This window comes from Anabrus simplex, chromosome 4 (assembly GCF_040414725.1).
Source record: "Anabrus simplex isolate iqAnaSimp1 chromosome 4, ASM4041472v1, whole genome shotgun sequence".
NCBI classification, from domain to species: Eukaryota; Metazoa; Arthropoda; class Insecta; order Orthoptera; family Tettigoniidae; genus Anabrus; species Anabrus simplex.
In genome coordinates, this window is record NC_090268.1 from 230,817,410 (window position 1) to 230,843,914 (window position 26,505).

General features: G+C 41.4%; 2 protein-coding genes across 5 annotated transcripts in view; one reads left to right on the forward strand and one right to left on the reverse strand.

Annotated features, from left to right (window-relative positions):
• The window catches only part of neb (nebbish), a 468,801-nt gene that overhangs the window by 253,400 nt on the left and 188,896 nt on the right, over positions 1 to 26,505 (reverse strand). The gene's annotated exons all lie outside the window — the stretch shown is intronic.
• fok (fledgling of Klp38B) overlaps positions 7,648 to 26,505 on the forward strand; it is a 31,014-nt gene continuing 12,156 nt past the window's right edge. Inside the window, exon 1 of the mRNA XM_067145419.2 lies at positions 7,648 to 7,862. Coding sequence (XP_067001520.1) covers positions 7,763 to 7,862 — 100 coding nt within the window. The 5' untranslated portion in view covers positions 7,648 to 7,762. The remainder of the gene's footprint in view (positions 7,863 to 26,505) is intronic.

The window sequence follows — 26,505 nt, forward strand, 5'->3', positions numbered from 1 at the left end:
CAAAGCAGACGGTTCGGCGTATTGTTGCAGAGTGTCCTTTAAGTGCGTATACAAGTGATCTCGGTGATTTCTTTAATACCAATTTTATTTTTCTCGCGAACACGAGACAACCAGGAAAATCTAAGATATACATTTGGAAATGTACGGTATGTACTTACGTATGATGCCACTAGATGGTGTATGTAAACAACAGTGTGGGTCTAAACATGCCCCCAAGTTCAGTGTGTGAGTGAGAGCGTCACAAAATGGAAGTCAACAAGTAGGAGCAACGATCGTATATTAAAATAGCAGTTCTCCGCGGCAGAATTGCACGCCAATGCCATTCAGAGCTGCGGGACGCAAAGTCAAGAAGCCATTACGTGGAAACGGTTTGCTAACAAAGAGGACATCGTAACAGCATTTCGGAGAGAAGTGTCACACGTTAGCGATACACATGCAGGAATGACATTCAGCACCTACCCCATCGCTGGCAACGCACAGCGGAAACCTTGGGTGATTATTTCGAAGGTCTGTAACCAGTGGGGGCATGTACTTTGTACGAAGTCTTGTGCATTTGCTGTCTATACCATACAACAATGTTTACCAATGGTCTGTGTTCTGTCACTTTCCTACGAGAATCTCCTCAAGTCAGAATTTGTCTTCAGGTACTCTACATAAGTACATGCCCTATATTTCGAAATGCTTATCTTACATTTTCCGTGTTGTCTCCTGTTCGCGAGGGGAAAAAAAAAATAGTTGCCATAACTTATGACTCGACCCTCATAAAAAAATGTACTATTGTAAAGTACTTGTATATTACTGTAGTTTACACTTTAAGTGATGTTATGCCAGATGCTAAATAAATAATAATAATAATAATAATAATAATTGTACCGGGAGGTACATCTCTACGCCGCACGTTTAAATCTCGCGCCAATAAAACTACCCTACAGGAGAAACTCTGAACTTAAAACTAGACCTCCTTAAACTTTTGCTCACAAGATGTCACTACTTTAATTTTGTGATTATGAAGTTGCCAGTACTGGGTGAATTTCAACTTGTATTGTTTTCTGTTCCTCAAGAAGAGTGGACACTCTCTCATAGATGTCCCTACTAAAAAACTATGATCATGCACCCTGGTGCGAAGTGAAGGAACTTTATTTGAAGAAATTTTGGATTCATAAGTTTGTTCTTTACTAAATTTCGTTCATTCAGTTGTGGGTTGCAATATTTATCTTTCTTTCCGCCAGTTTTAAATTTAGCCAATCCAGAATTTGTGCAATTAGTTTCTAACCAATCACGGGCTTCTTCTTTGATTTTGTGTGTAATCTTTCATCTACCAATAAAACCGAGAGGGTGTGGCTTAATTATTCATTATAGGTCTCGAACTTTCCCCGAGGGTTTATAAACTGTTGATTTTCTCGTCTCTCGGCCACTTGTTCAACATCTAACTAAGCGTGTGGACGTGTAGCAGGAGGCGGGTGGTGCCTTTTTCATCAGCCAGCAGCTCTTCAGTAAGGTAATGGCCGTTTAACATCTTATTTCTTGCTAGCTCAGCAGTTTAACCCGCGGGAAAGGTCCGAAACTTTAATATGTAACCTACTTTTCTAAACATGTAATTTTCTGCCGGCTTATGTAAAGACTTCATAAAATCTGCAACTGTAATTCGGGGATAGAGAGTGATTTACCCTCTCGATCTCCCCTTCATATTGGTTTGAGGTGACTGCGTTTAGGTAACTGGTTGTCTTGCTTTCTGTAATGTCTTAAATTATTCTTATACGGGTCACCTCCAGTTTGGTAATAGCCCCTGTTTCATCGGCCTAGTGCCTTCTAGGTGTTAAAATTAGTATTTAGGAGTGCAAGTACACGCCTCCATTCATTTTGCATTTCGGGCCATTTACTTAACCGTTCTTTCTCTGCTAAGGCCCAGTAGATTGGGTACAAAATACCCCCGTGTCATTGTTGTAAGTAGTGCCTTGATGGCAATTAATTGTAAAGTCTGGTATTGCCTTTAAGAGGCTTGGAATTTTGAGAGCGGGGCAGCTCTTTTCTAGTATTGTAAGAATGCCTCTGGGAGGCTTAATATTGTAGTGAGGAGCAAGGGCTCCGCTTATTAGGGTATTTCTGCTCTTTGAACGAATTTGTGGTTGTAATGTGAGCTAGGAGCTCAAAATTGTAAAGTAAGGGCTTGAAACCCAAGATCAGGTTATGCCACCTATCTTATCTTGACTATATCTATTTGTTGATACTGGCACCTGTTACATTGTTATTTGTTGTTTTTTAAAAAAGAAAAGAAAATATAACCTTTTCTTAAAATTTTAAATTAACTTGGACTTTGTAGTTAGACCCATTCATCCCGGCACCTTCTTTCACCTCTGCTGTTCCACAGATACCCCGGAATAATAATAATAATAATAATAATAATAATAATAATAATAATAATAATAATAATAGATTTCTATATCTCCCCCCTCGACCCACACCCCTAAGGGATAAAAAAATCCCGATTGTCACTATTCATCTCAGCGACTTCGAGAACTGTGGATTCGACACTATTTTCGATTCTTTCCATATCTCACTCCCACCATTCCCCAATTCAAGGAGGGCTGAACTTGGACTTTAAAATATCCGGAGTGTCACTATTCATCTCAGGTACCGCGAAAGCTATGGATTCAACAATATTTTTGATTATTTGTATTACACCCCCCCCCCCCCCACCACCACTTCAACCCTCACCTGTAAGGGATAAAAAGTGTGGAGTGTCACTATTCATCTCAGCGGCCCCGAATATGGATTCGAGGGTATTTTCGATTGTTTTTATAACCTAGCCCCCTCGCCCACCGCCTTTAAGGGTGCTTGTGGTGTCTTTCCGCCACGAGGTTTGTCTCCTGATACTAAGTCACAAGTGTACCAAGTTTGGTTGAAATCCCTCCAGTGGTTTAGGAGATGTAATACATATATAAATGATCAGTCGGAGAAGTTCATATCGTTCACCTCGCATGATGTGCTCGAGGTAGCTGAGCTTACGCTCCTTGATGGTTATGAGAAGCTCTTTCTTCTTATTCAAGATGTTGAGGACTTAATTTTATATAATAAAAATCTTCCGGGCTATTATGCCGTTATTATGCTATTATCCTCCACAGTCGCCAGCGGGATACAGGAGAGCGTACCGACACGACGCCACAGAAGATGACTACCGCAGCAGTAGTCGAAACGTCTGGGAGAAGCGAGAGGAGTGGACCACGACATAATAGCCCGGAAGATTTTTATTATATTGACACCGGCTGTGAAAGCCTTCATACTTTAATGACTTCTTCATTTGTCTTCTTTTCTACCCAAAATATTCGGAGTATGCTTCTGTATAAGTACATTTCAAAAGATTCAATCTGCTTCTCCAATAAAGGGCTGAGTGCCCACCCTTCGAAACCATACAGAAGGACACGTCCAGTAGTTTTTGAGTCTATTAATCTAAAATATACCAACATCCAATTATATATATAAAATACACTTAAGAAAATGGAAATTGCAACACCACGAAGGCATTGGTCGTTTGTGTTGATTTTCAAGATATGGAACGATGCCATGTAGGTATGTAAACGATCGAAGTTTCAGACCCATTGGATTGTTGCTACAGGTCTCCCCACGTGATTGGTCGCGGAGGAATCAACTCCAGTATACGGACTCAGGTGTAGCGTAGTTGACTTGCAGGCTGTGCAGTGAAGTGTTCCCCGTCAAGCATGCCTCGACTACAGAGAAGAGCACGCAATCACTGTCGCCGTTGGAGAGGGTTCGGATAATTGGGCTGTGTGAGGCTGGATTATCACCAAGGACTGTCGCTCCACGTGTTGGCCGACAGGCATCTACAGTACATCGTGTATGGCAGCAGTGGTCAAATGAAGATACCCATACTCGTAGACCTGGCACACGCCCAGCGCGACAGACAACTGTGAGAGAGGATCGCCGCATCATTCGGAAGGCCCGGATGGAAACCCCTGCAACAGCAGCGCAAATTCGAGCAGCTGTGGCACCCCAAGTTACACAACAAACAGTTGGTAATCGCCTGCGTGCAGCCGGCTTACAAGCCCGTGTCGCTGCAGAAGGTGTTCCATTGACCCCACAACAGCGACGTGTAAGGCTGGCATGGTGTCGAAAAAGATCGACGTGGGTCGAAGAATGGCACAGGGTCGTCTTTAGTGATGAATCGCGCTTCTGTCTTGCCCGCAGTGATCGCCGGAATCGTGTGTGCCGATATACCGGGGAGAGGGGCCGCCCAGATCTTATTGTCGAGAGGCACACAGAGCCAACACCAAGCATTATTGCCTGGGGAGCTATTGGTTTTCATGTGAAATCACAGTTAGTACTTGTTGAGGGCACTATGACTGCCCGACAGTACGTTGATAGGGTACTCAATCCAGTGGTTGTCCCTATGATAGCGAACCTTGCTAATGGGATGTTTAAGCAGGATAATGCCCGGGTTCACACTGCGCGCATCTCCAGAGCTCTCCACGACATCACAACCTTAGAATGGGCCGCCAGATCTCCGGACCTCAGTCCTATTGAGCATGTGTGGGACATGATGGGTCAACTGGCCAACCGTCCTCAGCCACCCACAACTCTGGAACAACTGACCCGTGCAGTGCAGCAAGCATGGGCCACAATTCCTCAGGAAGCGATCCAGGGCCTTATTGACTCCATGCCTCGACGAATTCATCAATGTATTGCAGCTCATGGTGGGCACATCCTGTATTGATTGTTGTCCAAACTTGCGGTCAGAGGGACCTGAAAGTGTAATCATCGAAGCACAACCGAACACTCGTCCTGCATGTTCAATTGCAGCAATGCAGCACCACTCCTTCTGGGTGTTGCAAATTCCATTTTCTTTAGTGTATATAGAAGATATAAGTATATTTTAAAGACAAAATAACAAGGGAGTCGATTGTAGAAGACCACGATTTCCTGAAAAACCTTAATTTCTGTTGATGAACTGTCGGATGTTCCATAAAATATTGAACTCTACACAACGGAATCATAGAAAGAAGGGTTACGTAACTCCAATGAATTCTACTGACGTCCTCTGTATGGTCGTGCTGGTGATCGTTATAGCGATTACTTTTGGCTTAAAGGTCACTGTATTCTTTGTGACAACCTGGTCAATAATAAATAGGGAAAAGGAATAGCATACCTGTACCCTAAAGAAAGAAAATAAGTCAACAAGAGGCAAGCAGTCGAAGTCATTACAAGTACGAAAGAAAAGACTCTTGAGGTCACTGATTCTTAACCCCCTGTGGTGGGGCCGGTAGAATAACGCCCACTGTATACCCCTGCCTGTCGTAAAAGGCGACTAAAAGGGGCCCCAGGGTTTCTAAACTTGGGAGTGTGGGTTGGCGTCCACGCGGCCTTTAGCTGAGTCTTGACATTGCTTCCACTTATTTGTGCCAGATTCCTCACTGCTCATTCCAATCAACGCCACAGAGCAGGAATCCAATAGCTTTTTTTTTTTTTTTTTTTTTTTTTTTTTTTTTTTTTTTTTTTTTTTGCTAGGGGCTTTACGTCGCACCGACACAGATAGGTCTTATGGCGAAGATGGGATAGGAAAGGCCTAGGAGTTGGAAGGAAGCGGCCGTGGCCTTAATTAAGGTACAGCCCCAGCATTTTCCTGGTGTGAAAATGGGAAACCACGGAAAACCATCTTCAGGGCTTCCGATAGTGGGATTCGAACCTACTATCTCCCGGATGCAAGCTCACAGCCGCGCGCCTCTACGCGCACGGCCAACTCGCCCGGTAATCCAATAGCTGGCATACGATTAATGAACCAGTGTGTTACGTACCAGCAGAATCAGAAAATATATGAACCAGAGGAATGGCATGCTAAAGAAGAAAGTTATCTAACTCCCCAGCTACTTCCCGCCAATATTCAGGTAGGCTGTTATACTCCGTACGCAGCAGTAATCCCATCTATCGGAGACGAGTGACAACAGAAAAGACAAAGCATATCAAACAAAACAAAACAAAACAAAACAAAACAAAACAAAACAAAACAAAACAAAAACAAAACGAAAAAGCAATGGCCAATGTAGGCCTAATGTTATTGTTGATCAGTTTTATGAGCTTCCGATATTGTACGCCTTCACATTTCGTGATATACGGGCATCGAATGTAAAGGGAGTATTTCTTTCTTTCTTTCTTTCTTGACTCCCTCTTGTCTTATTCTTCAAGGGATCGTTCCTTTACGATCTCCCTTGATCAACTCTTGGTTCTTTTCTGACCCCGACAGTATTACGTATTGAAGCCTAGGGAGTCTTTCATTCTTACGCCCTTCGTGGCCGTTGTCTTTCTTAGTCCGATACCTTCATTTTTCGAAGTGTAGGGCCCCTTCCATTTTTTTTTATCTCTGATTAGTAATATATAGAGAGGATGGTTTCCTAGTTGTACTTCCTCTTAAAACAATAAACACCACTACCTAACCTACAATTTCATCCAGCGCAAATAAAATTCTTTATAGCCTAGACTGTAGTTGCTTGTTCCCCGACTTTACATACCGATTTTCATTAAATTCTGTTTACCCATTTTCTCGTGGCTTGGCGTTGATATGGACTTAGCAACAAACATCGAAATTCATGAATATGTTTGTTATTATAGCCGGTAAGGTAAAAGTGTGCAAGGCATAAATGATCGGAAATTTAATTCTGTATAACTTTAGTTATGTAGTATTTATCGAAAGGACCGCTAATTACATAAATATTTGAGAGTGAAGTTTTAGGCATTCCCCTAAACTACCATTTCACTTAGCGCGATTAAAATTATTTATAGCCTAGATTATACGGTAGTGGCTCATACCCCGACCTTACATGCCAATTTTCATTTCTCTTCAGTCATTTTCCCGTGATGCCCGTACATACATACATACATACATACATACATTCAGAGATGACGGAAAATTTAAAGTACATTCCCTTGTTATTGTGGACACGATCGATACAGAAATACCGGTTTTTTTTTAAATTCTGAGCAATGTATATGCGGACAAAAGTCTTATATGATATATATAGATACGATTATGCTGTTTGCTGGCTATGGAAACAACATATATGACAGGTTGATTAACTTCATGGAAGACGAATTCACTAGCACTGTTCAGGGTTCAATGTAGAAGTTGAAAATCGGGATTCTGTCATTCTCGTCGTTTTATAAAAAGAGTGAGGGGTTACTAGGAGAATATTTCAAACACCACCCACCACAAGGTGCGGGAGCCCCTTATCATACTGGTAAGGAGCTTAATATTTGTAGGTAACAAGAAAAATAACAACTTAAGAGGAAGAACGAGCAGTTAATACAGAGGCAGGAGTTGATGTAGTACTTCTTCGTAAAAGCGCTAATGGACAGTTGCTTCGACCCACCTGCCCGCGACTACTACGTGACTGGAATCACGCACGCACAGGTGGATCAATAGCCTTTTCTTTTCCCCAAATAACCTCCATTACTAACCTGGTATTTACAAACAATTGTACAACAAACGGTAATGTTAAATTCGGACATTACTTCTTCACTTACAATAAATGAAGGGGACAACAAAATGGCAACGTTGGTCCTACGCACCCGAAGGCGTGAACGATGTAAGCCATTCTTGAGCGGTATTGGTGAAAGAGCAAGGCGCGACAGTAACTGCGAGCAGAGTGATCTGGGAGGGGAGGGGAACGCGAAGCGAGGGCTGTGGAAACGTAGTCCGTAGTGTGTACAAACACATTGAGGGGAGCGCCTGCATTTACCCATTCAGAAGTGCATTATGGATTTAGTGTACAACTCTTTACCTGATGTGTTCTCGAACACTTCAATGAGACACATGTCGTATGACACTCCTTGGCTCAGCGACACTTCTACCACAGGTGAGTACCACACGGAGGTAAAGTGTGATAAAAATACAGATGTACAACGAAAGTATGTTTGTAGTCTAAAAAATAAACAAAGCATGCATAAATTGGAGGCTTTCTTTCATTCGAAGACGAACGTGACGGTCAATGCCTATTTTGTAAACAAAGCGGGGATAGTCATTTACCGAAGAGTCCACCCACGTTCATTCAAAAGCACGTCAATAAACATTGTTTACGCGCATTTAATTATTCACCATTATAATCTAAAATTAAAAATCACTCCATACTGTTGTTTCCCTACACAGAAAAACAGAACCGTTGTAAGCCAAAAAGAGGCGTGGCTGCCCCTATGCCTTATTCCGGAGTGCCATAAGCGCGAGGATTTAACTGCCCACCTAGACCACCAAAACCTTTCATGTCATTGCTAATAGGATGACATGAAGTGATGAAGGTTAACTACAAATACTCCCATCAAAAATAATATTCGCCGAGATTCAGTAAAAACCCTACTTACACCAGTGTTAGCAATACGGAGTATGCTCATAAAATTTCTTTTCTTTTCCTTTGTATTCTGCTTATGAGTTCTAATGCAGAAGAAAACATTTGCAGTGAACTATTTGGTTAAAAATTAACTTTCATAGTGAACTTAATTTCAACGAAAGTACAACAAACGAGACACTGTCCGTTTGAATTTCGTGTACCAATTGCTTATTGATATATACAATGAATATACATATGATTAGCTTAAGTACAATATTTAGTGTAGAATAGTGAAATAATTGTAAGAAGGATACTTTAACGCATATATCGAATAAATGAATTGCAATACACAAATGCTCTCTCCCCAGTTTCAGGCGATCCGGAATTAGGGGATGCGAATATTATATTCTAAATATAGGCTATATACACGTACCGTAGTATACTATACTACTGTGGCATGAGATCAAAATTTACCTTCATACACTCAATGTTTATTACTGATAGGGTTATGTTGCTTGTCAAACATGGTAACAACAGATATGACGATAAATAAGCCAATTATTTGCTAATGGATGGCAGGAAAGACATTTTTTCCTTGTGCTTAGTAATACTGGAAAGTATGAATGAAATGACGTGAGTCGGAACTACGACATCCTAAGGATAATTAACAAACACGCATTAACTACATACGTTACTCTTTGGTTAAGACTGGAAATATTCCATTGTGGCTTACTGAAATTATTCAGCAACGTCATCTGCGTTTCATTTTTAAATCATGTGCCCTTCATACAGGTGTATTGATTCTACACCTCGGCAAACAACGTCTCGTCAACTCAAAATAAACGCTTCACAACAATATGAAAACTGAAAATCTGTCCGACCTGGGCAATGATTAATATATTCTGTCAACAGTAAATAATAATATATTTAGATGCATAATAATTCACTATCTGTTTCGATAAAATGATTGTGTTGAACTATTTTTTCCGAATTTCTGATTGATATTTTATTAAGGGCCTGTGCATCCAAAATTAGCAGCCCGCTACCACGCTGTTCTGTACAAATTTGGCATAAGTATTCTCCAGAATAAAACGTATCCATGCTGTTATTACTTAATAGTCATCGCCATATAGAAAGTTCAGTTCGTGTTTCTGTTTCGAAAAATATGTAGAATCAAATATTGGAAATACTTCTTGGGGTACGTTACCTAAATATGAAACAGATCATGAAACAGATCCTTGTATAATAATAATAATAATAATAATAATAATAATAATAATAATAATAATAATAATAATAATAATAATAATAATAATTTTACTTCGTTTCAGTGTTCAGTTTTCAGGCTTTTAAATATACTATCTTTGACATTGCACTATCAGTATTGTGGCCACTTCAGCTTCCACATTTATCTTGAAAGATTGAAATACAGAGTCTGTTGTCTCTTAAATATACAGCCCCAGTGGGTGGGGGCGGTAGAATAACACTCATGGTATATATCGTAAGAGGCGACTAAAAGGAGCCCGGTGGCTCTTAACTTGGAAGCGTGAGTTGGCGAGCACGGGGCCCTCAGCTGAGTCTTGGGATTGCTTCCACTCGTGTCAGGTTCCTCACATTCATCTAACCGGTCTCCTTTGGTCAAACCTTGTTCTTTTCCGATCCCACGGTATTAGAGCAGTCGAGGCCTAGAGTCTCACTTTCACGCCATTCGTGGTCCTGGTCTTTCTTTGGCCGATACCTTCATTTTTCGAAGTGTCGGATCCCTTCCATTTTTTCTCTCTCCGATTATTGTTATATAGAGGATGGTTGGGTTGCCTCGCTGTACTTCACCATCACTCCTAAATATACATTTGCTTCTTTATCATGAAACAGGTTAGGCCATTTGTCTCCAACTAAACCTGCCCTTTACCGAGCTCGATAGCTGCAGACGCTTAAGTGCAGCCAATATCCAGTATTCGGGAGATAGTGGGTTCGAACTCCACTGTCGGCAGCCCTGAAGATGGTTTCCCGTGGTTTGCCATTTTCACAACAGCAACTTGAAAAATAAAACATGCCCTGCGCAATTTACCTTTCATGACTTCACTCCCCGAGACCGATTAATACGCACGGTTTCATCCTACGCTTCCCTCTTCCACATACTATTGTTTCTAACTATTCGTACCAGCAATCGTCACTACGTTCAAGCTCGTGACCTCCACCGTAGAAATAAGTTTTTACAAATCGTTTTACGTCGCACCGACACAGATAGGTCTTACGGCGACGATGGGACAGGAAAGGGCTAGGAGTGGGAAGGAAGCGGCCGTGGCCTTAATTAAGGTACAGTGTCTGGTGTGAAAATGGGAAACCACGGAAAACCATCTTCAAGGCGGGGTTCGAACCTCGCGGATAGAAAGTCGATCATGAAAAAATTTAGTTTGCGATTTTGCGATCACTTAGCATTGAGTTACCTTCAGTTTGACTAGATTTCTCTCATTTCACTGCCCTCCTGCTAAAAAGACATAATTTAAGTAGTCGAAACGGCATTCTTACTATCCGCCTACTTTTCCGAACAAGATCAGAAAATCTGAGACCAAGTGAGTTAATACGCGGTAAGTTTGCATTCGGGAGATGGTGGGATCGACTTGCACAGAGGGCAGCATTGAGTATGGTTTTCCGTGATTTTATACTAGGCTAATACTTTATCACAATTCATGCTCGGTAACAAGATCAGATTTAGTAACGAGTAGGCAGAATACTAACTTCATTTACAGCTGTCTAGAAATACGTAACGGGGGTGGGGCCCTGCTCCATGCCAAAGGAGGCTCGACATGCCCCCAAGCACGTAATGCAATAACAAAGTTGACCTTCGAGGTAGTCGCCTTCTATTTCTGTCTGACCAGCATCACAGTCGTGTCCTCGTTGGCAGTAAGAAAAGCTTCCACGTGTGAAGAAAAGAATTGGTTTCCCGAGTGCAGTCACGCGGATAGTAAAGTATCTGAAAGAATCAGAGACCGAATGCCGAAATAATTTAAGTTTAGAAAGAATACCGATATTGCAAAAAACCTGTACCGGTACCCATATATAACCGTGATTATGGAAACTTATTCTCACAGGTAAAAATACAATCGCAAGAAATATTTTATCGGCGATCGAATTCATACATTAGAATATAAATATTACAAAAAGAGAGATTCCAGAGTAAAAGTTCACGAACATGGCTCACGCCTAGGCGTACATCGCCGAATCGAAAACAAAACATTAAAAACAAAAAGCAAATATCTTGAATTTTAAATACGGAAAATAAATGTTTAATTATAGGCTAAGTGGAAAGACCTAGTGCCTCTGTTTTAATTTGTTTTCGTGCGCCTTCACAACCATATCGGGACGGCACGGCCGAATGTCGTGTGCATGTATTCTGGAGTATAATTATAACCAGACAACAACGCTTACTGTGGGTTAGGCCTGATCAACAAGATAGTTTCTATTATACCAATGCGTAAGTTGCAAGGATGAGGAGAAAGGATGTGCCTTTAAGCCGAAAAGTCTTTCGACACGTGCTTGTGTGAATGGAATTGTCGTGAATTCATCTCTATGCGCGTTGCTCAAATGTACCACCAAATTCCTCCCATGATTGCCCTAGAAATAGTCCATACAAGGCTAATATTATCACATTCTCAGCAATTATCCATCGTAGATAAAACAGAGCAGAGATTCGTCCAAAGCATAATAGCACAGTGCAGGAATTCAACCATTATTATTATTATTATTATTATTATTATTAAGTAATGTAATGTAATGTACAAACCTTCGCAACATGCAAGCAGTTGTTTATTATGAATCTGGATGTTTGATGTTCTGATATTCTAAATACCGGTATACGAGATTTGTTCTCCACGCATTTTAACTTGCTCACCACACAACAGGTGTTTCGACTGCAGTCCGACTAAAGATTGACGTATGTCCCCACTATGTAACGAATCAGCAGACTGCACAGATCTGTCAGTATTGACCTCAACATAACAAGCTGTTGATGATTAGGACCATTTCTTCGCCATGTAAACGTAATGACTAGGGCTATCCGAACTAATAATACCACTATAATTGGTCCGTTATTGGACATTATAAATTTCCCAGCTAACTTATTCCTGGTTCCCAGCGTTTCGCCCCAGTGTGCTAAGTTGGGCTCATCAGTTGGTAAATACCAGACTTACCAAGACGGATGATTAGTGCATACCGTGGAGGCCACTGCGTAGGCTACTTGGAGCCACCGGCAGTGCCAATGCACTATAAGAAACACTGAACTGGTGTTATAAATTTACTCAGTCGGGACAAATATTTCAGGTTCCCTGTGGGAATTAACATCTATATCATCACTATCCGAACTACTTGAATCCCTTCTTAAGTATTCGGGTTTTTTTTTTAAATGCTATTTGTTCGAGGCGTCGACCTATACCGATCTTTTGCCCCTACTTGCACATTGTGATATGAACCTGCGTGTAATATGGAGGAAGTGTAGAGTGTTGAATGTGAGGAAAGGAACGTTAAGGACAACACAAATACCCAGTCCCCAGGCCAGGGATATTAATTATTTACAATAAAAACCTGACAGCCGGGAATCGAACCCGGGGCCGTCGGGTGACAGGCGGACGCGTTGCCCCCTACACCGCGGGGCCGGACAGTATTCGGGTTTAACCCTGCATTGGTCGCGCACCCTGAAGGAACATTTCCCGTCGCGCTGAGTCTGAGAGGCTCACTTCTTTACTTTGTGAAAAGTCTTCTGAATTTAGTGACAACTATGCACGTAATTTTACTATTTTGATATTTGAACCCCTAAAAGTCCGCCTCTGTGGTGTAGAGGTTAGTGTGATTAGCTGCCACCCCCGGAAACCCGGGTTTGATTCCCGGCTCTGCCACGAAATTTGAAAAGTGGTACGAGGGCTGGAACGGGGTCCACTCAGCCTCGGGAGGTCAACTGAGAAGAGGTGGGTTCGATTCCCACCTCAGCCATCCTGGAAGTGATTTTCCGCGGTTTCCCACTTCTCCAGGCAAATGCCGGGATGGTACCTGACTTAAGGCCACGGCCGCTTCCTTCCCTCTTCCTTGACTATCCCTTCCAATCTTCCCATCCTCCCACAAGGCCCCTGTTCAGCATAGCAGGTGAGGCCGCCTGGGCGAGGTACTGGTCATTCTCCCCAGTTGTATCCCCGACCCAGTGTCTCACGCTCCTGGACACTGCCCTTGAGGCGGTAGAGGTGGAATCCCCCGCTGAGTCCGAGGGAAAAACCAACCCTGGAGGGTAAAACAGATTAAGAAGAGAAGAAGAACCCCTAAAAACATAATGGTGTGTATTTTTATGGTTTTATTTACGGTATTTATGCTTTTTAGTCGGTCAACACGATTGTACCTAATTATATTGGGTGTTATGCCCTAACCCTGAAAAAAATTACATGGGATAATAGATCCGCTATCCCATGACATTTGCTCAGTCAGTGTACATTGAAAGGCAGATAAATCAATCACATGTAGCCTACACCATGTATAACATGGTAGGCCTGATGTCTAATATGACCGTGCTACTGTAGTTATTAAAGATTTGTACAGTTAACAAAATTCAGCTTAAAAACACCCCAATGGTAATACGGAAGAGATATACCACACAATAAAAAGAATGCTTTAAAACCAAAGCATCGTTTCATATAACGACATTTCTAATGTCTCATGATAAAGAAATAATGTTATCTTGCCGTGATATTTTGCATCGTGGTCGACGCCATTACGAAGAGGCACAACTTTGTCGCCGATTAATGCAATAATATTCGAAGTCATCTATTTAAACGCTGGAATAAATGTACCACCTCCCGTATTGGACCACTTCAACTTGTTCAATATTATTTTTTTTTTGCGCTTTTTAGGTTGTTGTACGTGTATTTTGTTTTGCTTACCGCGTGGTCAAAGTCAAGTGACTATTGAATTCATTTACTGACTGCACGCCTTTTCCTTTCCCTTTAGGGATGTACAATTCGTCCTTTTTCCATTCTATAACCCTCCCACATACAGTATTTTCGAAAGTAAACTGACAATCATTTTTTCCACTGAAGTAAAATTACTGCCCCGAAGATCTTTCATGTCACCTTCCATTATGATTAATCTTCTTCTGTGTGTAGTCCAATTTACTATCTTTCTATCACCAAGTAAATTCAATTGTAAATGGAACCTCTTATTCCACGCAAAAAGCGTACAGGAGAAAGGTGACAAATTAATAACATTATGATCGGTACCGTTCAGTACAGCGAAATAATCTTAATGCTACACACTGCTGACTTGATCGTTAACGTTAACGCCACGTTAGTTAACCAGTTTGTTGTTTCGGTGAAACGCGATTTCAAAATAACGCCACGTTACAACCTTGACAAGGTATTAACTACCGCTCCGTTAGCGAATTTTTAACAGTGGTTGATGAAACTGGCAGTTAGTAATATTTTTCAAATCTCCCTTTCTGGTACAATGTTCAATTTATTGTGTTGAGAACTGAATGTTCATATTCCATGCAAACAGTTTGTCTTACTCTGTAATCGCTAACATTGGAAACACTAAATTGTGAGGTACTGAAGGTTTGTAAGTGTTATTTATATCATAATCCAATGAACTATAAGTAAAATATTTACAACCATCTATATTCTGTTATCCTCTTTTTTATATCTCATAGAAAATGATTGTTTCCAGTGGGTTTAAACCTATTGTTATTGCCAAGCTACTCTTATGAATGCAGAGTTAGTTTAATCGGTATACACTTTCACGACTTGACTTGGCGATCCGTGCCAATTTTATCACAGAATGTCAATCTCGCAGAGAGCACTGAAATATGAGGATTTTTCTTTTTCCTTTTTTGGCGGCGGTGATGATGATGATGAGGCTTTGGGGAAGGGGGGGAGGAGGATATATTTTTCATCTTTTTTAACAGGGGAATGTTATATTGGTTTTAATCTCGCCTTTATAGCGCCAATTTCCTTGCATAGTTTACTGCATAGCAAATCTAGGTCTACGAAAATTTTAAGATGATTAAGCACGTAGTTACGAACAAAAGCCGTGTTCTATTGTTTCTGGCATAATTACAACAGGCCTATCATATTATCGAACGGAATACACTAAACACTTCGGCCATTTCTCCAGCATTCCAAATCAATTCCTATAACAATCATGCCTTTGGCACTTTTGTAAATGTATCGCGGTCTTCGGATATTTCTATCTACGACTTCTTCTGAATACCGGGACGTTTAAGTAAGTTACGGTACATACAACGATTTATATGGATTGAGAAGTCAAGTGTTCCCCTCTCGACTCGCGGGCAATGGAACAATTCTATCAACCTTCCGACTGCGTATTACAAATATCAATATAGTATTTATTATTATTATTATATTATTATTATTATTATTATTATTATTATTATTATTATTATTGCTTTGTCTCTTAAACGCTCATCGTTCTCAACAACTTTGAACACAGGAAGCAAATTCCTAACCAACCGTGCTACATAACTAGCTTAAACAATGAAACATATAATTAAGTCACGTCATCACAACTATCAATGGGAGAAATCAAATGTTAATACATTAAACCATTTCTCGTAATATAATGCAAGACTAACAAACGATCGTCGACGTCACAATTGATGAAGGAGTAGGCCTACGTAAATTTAAACGGAAACAAGTTACTAAGAAATTGTTAATTTCGTCAGTGACTCCATAGACTTACACGGAATAGGCCTCGCCATTAAACACGCTGGTGGTTTTGTCTCAATCGTTGAAACAAAATGTGAAGAACAGATTCCAGGCATAAGACCGTGTTTCAAGAAAGGTCATTTTTGTGATATAGTAAGCTTTGGAAAGTCGTCGTGTCCGACGAGTAGATGGCGTATGCTCAACAATATTTCAATATTTACATCATTTGAAACGTACGCCTACTTTAGTACGCAATATGATTATTTAAAAACATGTAATTACCGCAATATAATACATGGATTTCTTCCCCAAAGTAATGGATAGTGCATTTTTAACGAAAGCGTACTATTCAGTACGGCAGGACGCAATTCAGTTCAAGTGATCGTAAACACAGTAGCGTGGTTCCAAATCTTTACTCCTGACACGCACGACTTTAGCTGCGTTGTATCACTGCGCTGACCTACATTTTATAAGGCTATTTTTAGACATATGTACGCAGATACCTCGCTCCCGGAACCGTTTTGTGCCCACTTTCACTCTCTTGTCGGCGGTACTATTGTGTAAACACTGTAACCACCGTCACGTAGATGTTCTCTAATGTTTAAATTCCTTACAAAAGAGGAAAAAGCGGGAGACAATTCCATGCTTATAGCCCACAACTGATGTGAGAACAATATACAGCGGAACCTCGATATCTCGAATCATCTCGGGAGCTACATTTTATTTCGAAATTTCGAGATATAGAGAATACCGTTTTTGAGCATGTATGGCACATAATTGAATCATATGCATTTACGGGCTTATACTGAATACATTATTTTAACAGTACTTAAAAATATACAAACAATTTTACTATATCACTTTAATTAAAACACTTATTATAGTACATTTTTAGAAGACAGGATACAGTACATACAGTAGTGAAACAAGAGCCATGCCTCCGTTAACACCTTTGGAAAAAGTCCGTTAGTCTCTGCTGTCTGTTACGGTTAACCTTTACTCCCTTCACGTTTAAACTTCTCGTCAATACCACGGAGCCGAAATTCGTAAATGGAGCTTGTCCGCAACTTCTGGAGGTTGGTTTCGTACGTGACCGGTAATTAATAAAATTCACACCCGAAAAACAGCGAGGCTTCGCCGATTTTCCGATCACTAGAAATTTTCATTTTTCGGTTCCCGTTATATTAGCTCCCAGCATCACTGTAACCATTTCTTTACTTGTTAACTGTTCCTCAGAAACCACAAATGCAGTATTGCACAGTTAATGTTGCACATAATTCGAGGTACAGAGTATTTTTTGCTTCAAGGGAAGAAATGTTTGCTTCGAGCAATCGAAAAATTCGTGTAACCGAATTTCGAGCAATAAAGAAATAAATACACGTGAAGAATAGGACAAACGACCAGAAGATTTTAAGTTACTTCGAGATACAGTACTGAAAATTCGAGTAATGGAAGTTCGAGATATCGAGGTTCGTCTGTAACTCCGTCGACTTTCATTTCGCTGCTTTATCTTTTATTATGAATAATTAATTGTGTTGACCTATCGTGGTGAAGACCTTGAGTTTATGATATTTAGAAGAGCATTAGATCCAAGACCACATAGCATAAGTCAACATTGAAATACTCTTATTCGGAAGTGAACACCTCCCCTAACAATGATGACAGGGAATTCAAGAAGGCTGGGCCTAGAGACTGCAGAGGAAAAGATCGTTAAGTCCTGCACTTTTTTCTTAGAAAGAGACTAGATATGAAGATGAGGAAATTGCATTCATTACGAATTATACTCGGTGCTCCGTATATGTTTCCAGCAAAAGAAAGAAAGAAAGAAAGAAAGAAAGAAAGAAAGAAAGAAAGAAAGAAAGAAAGAAAGAAATCATAAGAATATGCAACAACGTTTGTAGATCTAATTATTATAGGCTATTGCTGTATGTTGTGTGGGACGAACTACGCTGCCACGGTAGTAATTATCCTAAGAACCCTAAGTAATTGTGATGACGGTACTGGAGTAAAAAAATATGCTGTTAGGTTGGTGCTCCGAACTTTATACATTGGTTATTTGTAGTGATGCCATTTGTTCACTCACGGAACACAACCCCTTGTGGATGGGGGCGGGAAGAATAACACCCACGGTATCCCCTGCTTGTCGTAAGAGACGACTAAAAGAGGCCTCAGGGGCTCTGAACTTTGGAGCGTGGTTTGACGACCACGGGGCCCTTAGCTGAGTCCTGACATTGCTTCCACTTACTTGTGCCAGGCTCCTCCCTATCATCTATCCTATCCGACCTCTTTTGGTGAACTCTTGTTCTTTTCCGACCCAGACGGTATTACGGTCTTTCATTTTCACGCCCTTCGTGGCCCTCGTCTTCCTTTGGCCTATACCTTCATTTTCCGAAGTGTCGGACCCCTTCCATTTTTCTCTCTGATTAGTGTTATATAGAGGATGGTTGCCCAGCTGTACTTCCTCTTAAAACAATAATCACCACCACCACCACCACCACCACCACCTCACGGAACACATTCACCACAGCATCACGCGAATAGTTACCAACTATGGGTGTTTCATAACTACTGGTACTGCCACCTTCACCCGAAAGGCAATATCATCCCTTTTTTATTATTAAATGAAAAGCGCACAATGTGCAAAAACAGTTTTTTGTACACATGGTCAACTATGCTAATGCCATTCTTAGTATTGAGGTAGTCTTCATTTTGCAGTTTTGTGCATGGTATCTTTCACAATGATCGTTGCACAGGTTACATATACAGTCTTCGTTCGGCTGGTGGAAGTTTTTGGTTTGGCAGAATCTGGGGTGAAATCCATGAGTGGCGTAACGTGTAATTACGCGCCGTAGCTCGTAATTTGCTTGCTTCCATTCTTCCGTCATTATAGCGTCCGTGGAATAGAAGTCGGACCAAATAGCATTCCTTTTCTCGTTTAAAATTTGGCGTGCATTCTCGTAGGGCTTGGTGTTTGGTAGACAAAACTGGATCCCTTTTTGAAACTCGGATTAATCGCCCCTCTTACTCATGGCAGCAATAAGTGAAATGTGCGCAGACGACATATTGCACACCTTAAACAGTATATCCACACTGTCACTTCATGACACGTGACATGTTTCATGGGTTACGCGCTGCCGACGTGTGATATAGGAGATGGTCATACAGTAATGTTGCTCGACGGTGTATCTGTATACGGTAAATAGTACTTTTGTCTGAACTTTTCCACCATGCTTTATTTTTATCTCGAGTTAGGCAAGCGAAAGTAGAAAGTAGGTTCATTTGATCTCAAGTCCATGGTTACGCATGGATACAGCAGAACGTAAATGTACACAACTGAATACTGAAACTGACAGAAAGTTGGACCACAAACAAAGAAGCTTTACGTTTCACGTAACTGGTGATACCGTGATCATAGCCACGCCGTCCCTAATTTTACGTGAAATCCAAACCACATGGACGTAACTTTTCATTTTGATAATACAACATGCAGTAACTGGGGTTCGAACCGCGAAAGTTAACGACGATCTCATTTGGCTACCACTTCCCAAGTGGAAATGGAACTTAGGTTACAAGTAATTTGTTTGATTTAAAGTCAGGTGAAAACATTACTTCTAAAAATAAGAATAAATCCATATTATCCTTATTTAAAAAACTGTACGTAACAGTAGCAGATGCATTACACTTTCATTCGACACAGAGGCGTGCGCGGTTCGATTCCCGACCAAAGTTTGAGATTTTTGAAATGAAAAATATAAGCGACTACGATGCTTCACTCTTCTGGAAATCCCTATTACATGTGTCCGCTGTTCTAGATTTAATCATTTTATCACGACTGTAGGGGCTGTTTCAGGATTAACAATTAATTGAATTGCCAAATATACCGGGCCAGATATTTTATGAAGACTAGTTTCGATGTCCTTTTCAGAGAACGGTTAAAGTTAACACTGTTGAATTCCCCAGAGAAAGGACCTATGATCGTCGACAGTTTAATAACCTTTGCGTGTTGTTGTTGACACATATGGTCCTCGTTCTTTCTGGTTCAACCCGTCAGAAACGATTGCGACAGCTAGTACGATGTTACTGTAGGTGTCTGGCCAACGATGCGAACAAAAGCTCTTTTTTTTTTTTTTTTTTTTAAGTATGAAAAAGCTGTTCCTTGCCATTATATTACAGTACACAAAATCTAACGACCAAGTGTAAAGTGACTGTAAAGTGACTGTATATTAGACGTATCAACCTTGTAGTTGTTGTTCTCCACCGGCCTTGAATTCACTGCTTGAGGCACATGCTACGGCTGAAGTAAAAACACCATCTCATCAACGTGAAAACTTAATCTACAGACGCAGTTAATGTCGTTTAGGAAGCTAAATGACAGTATTACTAGCCAGTTGGAAGAAACAAGATGAGAGTCTGTGTGCCGTACTCAAAAAAAGTGTAACATAGTGTGCATACCTCGTCCAGTTTACAGAGCACCAGGGCGACGGTAATTACGACTACGACCTTTCTATACGTAGCAGGCACAACAGTTAATAGTTATGAAGACCTGTACTGTAGGAACAGAGCGAGTCTTCACGGAGGAATTCGACAAACTTACAGTATTAGGGTGAACTTAGTTTCAGCAGATACTATGGAATCAGTGCCTTGATGCTATCAGTCTCAACCGATTGGTTCTAAGTAAATCGAACTCAACCAATCACGCGATATTCACAGATTGTATCTCGAAATGTAATAAAATATGCATCAAATGTGACCCGTTGGGTGGAAAGGGACCCAAAGTCAGCGATGGAAATTTTACAGCAGGGCTGAAAAAATGTGTCTGGGGTGTAAAAGATGTAATTCTATGGTTTTACTTTTTGCGCTACCAATGGGTCTTCTTAACAAACCAAGTTACGCAGTAGTTGGAGTCTTACTTCGTCACCCGATGCCATGAAAACTTTGTATATTTTGTAAGAAAATTAGAGCAAGCTGTAACTGGTTTTTCTCAAAATACAGTCTTCTTAATTGGAAAGTCAATAATTAATATCTTCTGAAGTATTGCACCTACAAGCATGAACTCTCTTTTTATGCTCGGTATCTTATGCCAAGTTTAGAACCACAAAAATCTCAAAAATGAAAAATACGCCTTCAGGTCCCTTTCCGCACAACGGGTCACAAATGGTGGTGTCTGTCTGGCCATCAGTCCAGAGGTTAGTTCGATCCTCAAATAGCACCAGCAAAGGTTATGTGGTTATAGGAAACCGCAAATAAATGGTGGCGCCAAGATGAGGAATGAGGTTGTTTGCCAATGCTTTCCTCACTGGGCCAAAAAGTGCTACTACAACAGAAATAACCCTATGAGCAACACTTTTTACAACAGTCAGACACATTAGTCGTGCTTCGAATGTCATTAGTCAGCACCATCCATACCTCAGAAGCGTTCATATTGTCACAGCAACGGACGAGACTGGGACTTCGGTGGAGGCTACATTTTGCTCTGGCCTAGTAGGCTAAAATAAAAAGACGAACAGTTTGGCACAATACGCTATTATGAGCCGGGGGAGTTCGGAGGAGAAAAAACCGAATCGAAGATTTGTTGTTTTACTTTAGAATCATGATCATCAATCCAGTGCAGTCACCGCGTGCGTACGTACGTACGTGAGAGAGAGAGAGAGAGAGAGAGAGAGAGAGAGAGAGAGAGAGAGAGAGAGATCTTAATTGTGTAGTTTTACGTGGATGTTAATCAGCTATGGGACCTCCAATCTTACGTGAATGTGAACCACAGAGATGCCGCTCTCCATCTGTATAACACCGGATGCATTGGTCGGGATTCGAACCACGTCTTTGGTGAGACGATGTTGTTAGCAAGGCTATTTTACTGTGATCACTGTACACGCGATAAGCAAAACATGTTTATCTCCATATATAAATAGCCGTTATGCCGCTATATACTGACGTATTGACCTTTTACGCCTACAACCAGTATGGCTGCATTACCAGCGCGCATGATTCGTTAGTTTTGCTATCGCTATAAAAGATAGTTTTGCAGCTCACTTGAAGGTTAAAAACATTATAGGTATCTATAGTACAGTAGTGGCGATTGGGAATTAAAAGTGAGGGGGCAAAAACAAATGTACAGACAACAAAAATTAGCGGGTTTAGTGGGATACAGTGGGCGCAGGGAGGGGGGGGGGGGGGGGGGCTGCCTGGTATATGCATGAAAATCGGAAAGAAAAATCTACAAAGTGGTAAATATTTTGATGCTCTCTGAGCGAATTTCCGCAGACAGGTACCGATTTTATCAACTTAAGTGCGGTAATAATAGTTTTCGAGATTTTGATTCAATACTATACTATAGAATAAAACTTTTGCCAAAGGAACAATATACACGTGTCCGTCTGTTAGGTCATCAGCCCAGAGGCTGGTTGTATCCTCAAATAGCACCACCACGCATACCAGGCATGTACTGTATCCTGTGTTTCTCAATTCACACAGTAGTATGTACTGTACACTCAAACCAGTGACAATTATAGCTTTCGTTATGCTCCTTTGAAGTCAAAGTAATTATTGTATTCCTTTTAAAACCATCAACCCTCCCTGTCCTGTCATGAGTTCGCCAGTCATACACACTATGCAAACCAAATCACGTGTGTATGATATGCTTACATGCCTGTAGCTGGAATCATACCCAGGAAACTGCTTGCGCGTCAATATGTCCTTGCCCGACTGAATGCTGTCTGTGTCATTACAATACTAGTTTCCACGTGGATCACGTGTGTGTGACTCATGATCCCGAGTTCGGGGTTCTGTCTCAGCGAAGCAGCACAATTTTGAAGTCGAGGCAACACTGTTGGTACTCTAAGTCAGTGTTTTTGTTTTGTGAAAGACATCTAGTCTGGTGATGTATTCAGGGTTACTCAATAAAATGAAATTGTCTTAGATACCGCCTAGAAAAGTTTCGCTTCTTTCACTGCTAGATAGCAGCACAATCGGAACACCGAAAATGGTAGGCAGGCCGAATAAAAAGCACCACTTCGGAAAGTAGGCAACTCAGTAGCTACTGTCGTACAATAATCGATGTAGCAGTGGTAGTTGTCGCAGTATTTCAAGCACTGCTTTTAGGGAATACGGGCTGCTTTCTGTGGATGCTCGCCAAAATATTTCTCAAGTGCCTTGATGACTGTAATTGATGGCACAAAGACCAAGAGCTCTTTGTTCCATTATTCCTGTAATAAGGCTCATAAAAGACTGAGTACCGGAGTTAATCCTATTTTGGACTATTAAATTGTAAGCCGTGATACCAACCCATATAAAAACTCGCGACATTTTACACTTTCTTGGCAATTTCTCATATACTAGGTTGAAGATCGTAAGCTCCAATAAATATTATTAAATGATATATAAATACATGCATTGGCAGAAGTACAGAGCGGAGTGACCGCGCGTATTAACGTGCTACGGCTACGTGGCCACGTCTGCATTCAGGAGGCGAGGGGGTTCGATCTCCACCGCCGGCGGTCCTGAGAATGTCTTTCTGTAATTTACCATTTTCACTTCCAGGCAAATGCCGAGACAGTTCCTATTCATAGGCCACTGCAGATTCCTTCCACCTCCTTACCCAAGTTCATTCACCATTGTTCATTTTATCTTCATTAGCTCCTCGACTGATGTTGACCTACGGAAGGGCATCCAACCGTGAAAACATACCATACAATTTCATCCCACCTCATCCCTGACCCCGTACCAGAAACATGTGACTGAGGGGAAACATGCACACATACTAGATTACTACACCCTTTACTGTTCAGCCTGCAAGTATCTGAATGAACGAAGCTCTTCAACACCCCTCTATTTACAACTAGCGCTCTTCCACACCCCTCTATCTACAACCAGCACAGTGATCTCTTCTATTTTTACGCCTCTTACCTTGATATAATTAAAAATCAAACCTAACCATCGTCCCCTTGGACTCCCTCACCTTCTCTGACAAGTCCATTATTATTCTCTTAATCATCAATTTCAGGGATTAGCCGTAAGGTCAGTTCCGTCTCTATGTTCAGCTGGTTACTTCATATTTTCAAAGGTTTTCCTACCCTAGGTTTTCCAGTAAGTTTATAATTATATGTATCTTAGACGAGTTTTAAACATCATCCATTCGATACACAAGGTTATATCCAAGAGCCCTTCTGTAGACGTAACATCAGGGAGATGATATACATTTTCTAACGGTCAAGGCGGATGTAACCTGCAAAACGTCAATGCAATCTCCTTTCAGGTGCTTCGATTTTCTTTGCTTCACTTGATGTTAGAACCCATAATTCTAAGTCGTATGTCAGTGCTGGAACTGGCATAGTTTTAAAACTGTAACACTGTGCCAGGTCTGACTTCCTTAAAAAACTCTTCAATGGTACCTAGAAGTTTCTGGAACTTGCATAATTTCGATTTAGCATGCTTATGGCTATGATGGAAAGTGAATGTCGCAAATAGTTAAGGTGACTTGTTCCAGTTTTTGTATTATCTGTCACAATCTATGTTCTAACATGCTCACTTCCGTCAAAAGCGTTGATATTTTCATTTCCAATGCCTTTGCTGTATAAAGTGAGCACAGCAGGTTATCTTCAGACTCAGCAAATAAGACCCTCTTATCAGCAAAAGCTGGACTGATTGGCTCAGATGGTAGAGCGCTAACTTTCTGAGATCAAGTTGGCGGGTATGGTGATATTTCAAGGGTTACGTGCCAGATGCGACCGTGCCGGATGCGACCCGGCCATTATCGTGCCAATAGCGACCGAGTTGATAAGCATCGCGCCGCATGCGACCCATCAATCACTTACAGCTGATCTGCATTAATGGCTGTCACCAAGTGGCAGATTGCTTATAAGTAGCTAACTTAGTCTTTTCTAAAATAAAGGTCTAACACCGTGGTTAGCAGGTTCGAGTGCCGTTGGTCGAAAGAAAAATAGAATAATGTTGTTGGCTTTACGTCCCAGTAACTACTTTTATGGTTTAAGGAGACGCCGAGGTGCCGCAATTTAGTCCCGCAGGACTTATTTTGCGTGCCAGTAAATCCACCAACACAAAGCTGGCGTATTTGAGCACGTTCAAATACCACCGGACTGAGCCAGGATCGAACCTGCCAAGTTGGAGTCGGAAGACCAGCATCTCAACCGTCTGAGCCACTTAGCCTGGATGAAATAAAAATTCATCATCATAATGTAGGCCGGCAGGGCTGGATGAAAAAAAAAATCACCATCAGAATGTTGGCCGGCAGGGTAGGAAAGTTGGTGGTAGACAGTTTCTAATCACTAGATTGCATGCCAAAAGCCTGGATTAAAATCCAAACCTTTTCGCAGTGTTCAAATGGAGTGAGAGGATATGATGCTGTTGATGGTGATTCGGCCGTCGGATGGAGACGTAAAGCATTGAGCAACCCCTTGGTATTATTCGAGAGGAGTAGGGTTCGTGCCGAAACCGGGTTTCATCTCTCCCTACTTCATTATCATAATTCCACATCCAGACGCGCAGGCCGCCCACGGGAGTCAGGTATTAAGCTATTTGACGCCATTTCAAGGTGCTCAAATACGCCGGACACTCCTGGTACTAATAGGACACGATAAGTAAGTAGGCCTAAGTCGTAAATAATTTCAGAGAATTAGGATCTTTTTTTTTTTTTGCTAGTGGCATTACGTCGCACCGACACAGACAGGTCTTAAGGCAACGATGGGATAGGAAAGGGCTAGGAGTGGGAAGGAAGCGGCCCTGGTCTGAATTAAAGTACAGCCCCAGCATTTGCCTGGTGTGAAAATGGGAAACCACGAAAAACCATCTTCAGGGTTGCCGACAGTGGGATCCGAACCCACTATCTCCCGGATGCAAGCTCAGGGCCGCACGCCTCTAACCGCATGGCCAACTCGCCCGGTGGGAAAAGACGTAAACGCATCACCATGTTTCGTGTCGTAAAACGAGTTTCCCCCAGAAGTGTTATGTGAAGTAGGGGCAGTAGCTGCTTATAGGACTTATTGAAATGGCATTGCACTCCGTTTAGCGTACCTTATCTTGGGTGATGACACAACTTATCAAATGACAATTTGCTTGTCAACACCGGTCGCATCCGGCACGGTTACAGATTTTGCGGTCGCATGCGGCACGGTCGCATCTGGCACGCCATCAAATAGCTTAATATCATATTAAGCTATTTGACGCCATTTCAAGGTGCTCAAATACGCCGGCTTCGGATCGGTGCACGTAAATGAACTCTTGTGGGCCAAAATTTCGGCATCTCAATATCTCCGAAACCGTAACGGTACGGTACTTATTGGGACGTAAACTGAAAGTTATTTATATACTATAAAATGTAAATAAATTTAGTCATTTTCTTGTAACTTAGTCGATATATTAATTAAATAGGACAACTGACAATGGGCATCCCTGCCTAATATTTCGTATTATTTCTCGTGATTCCCACTGGCTCCCTTGTCTCTCCCCTAACTACAGTCTCCGCA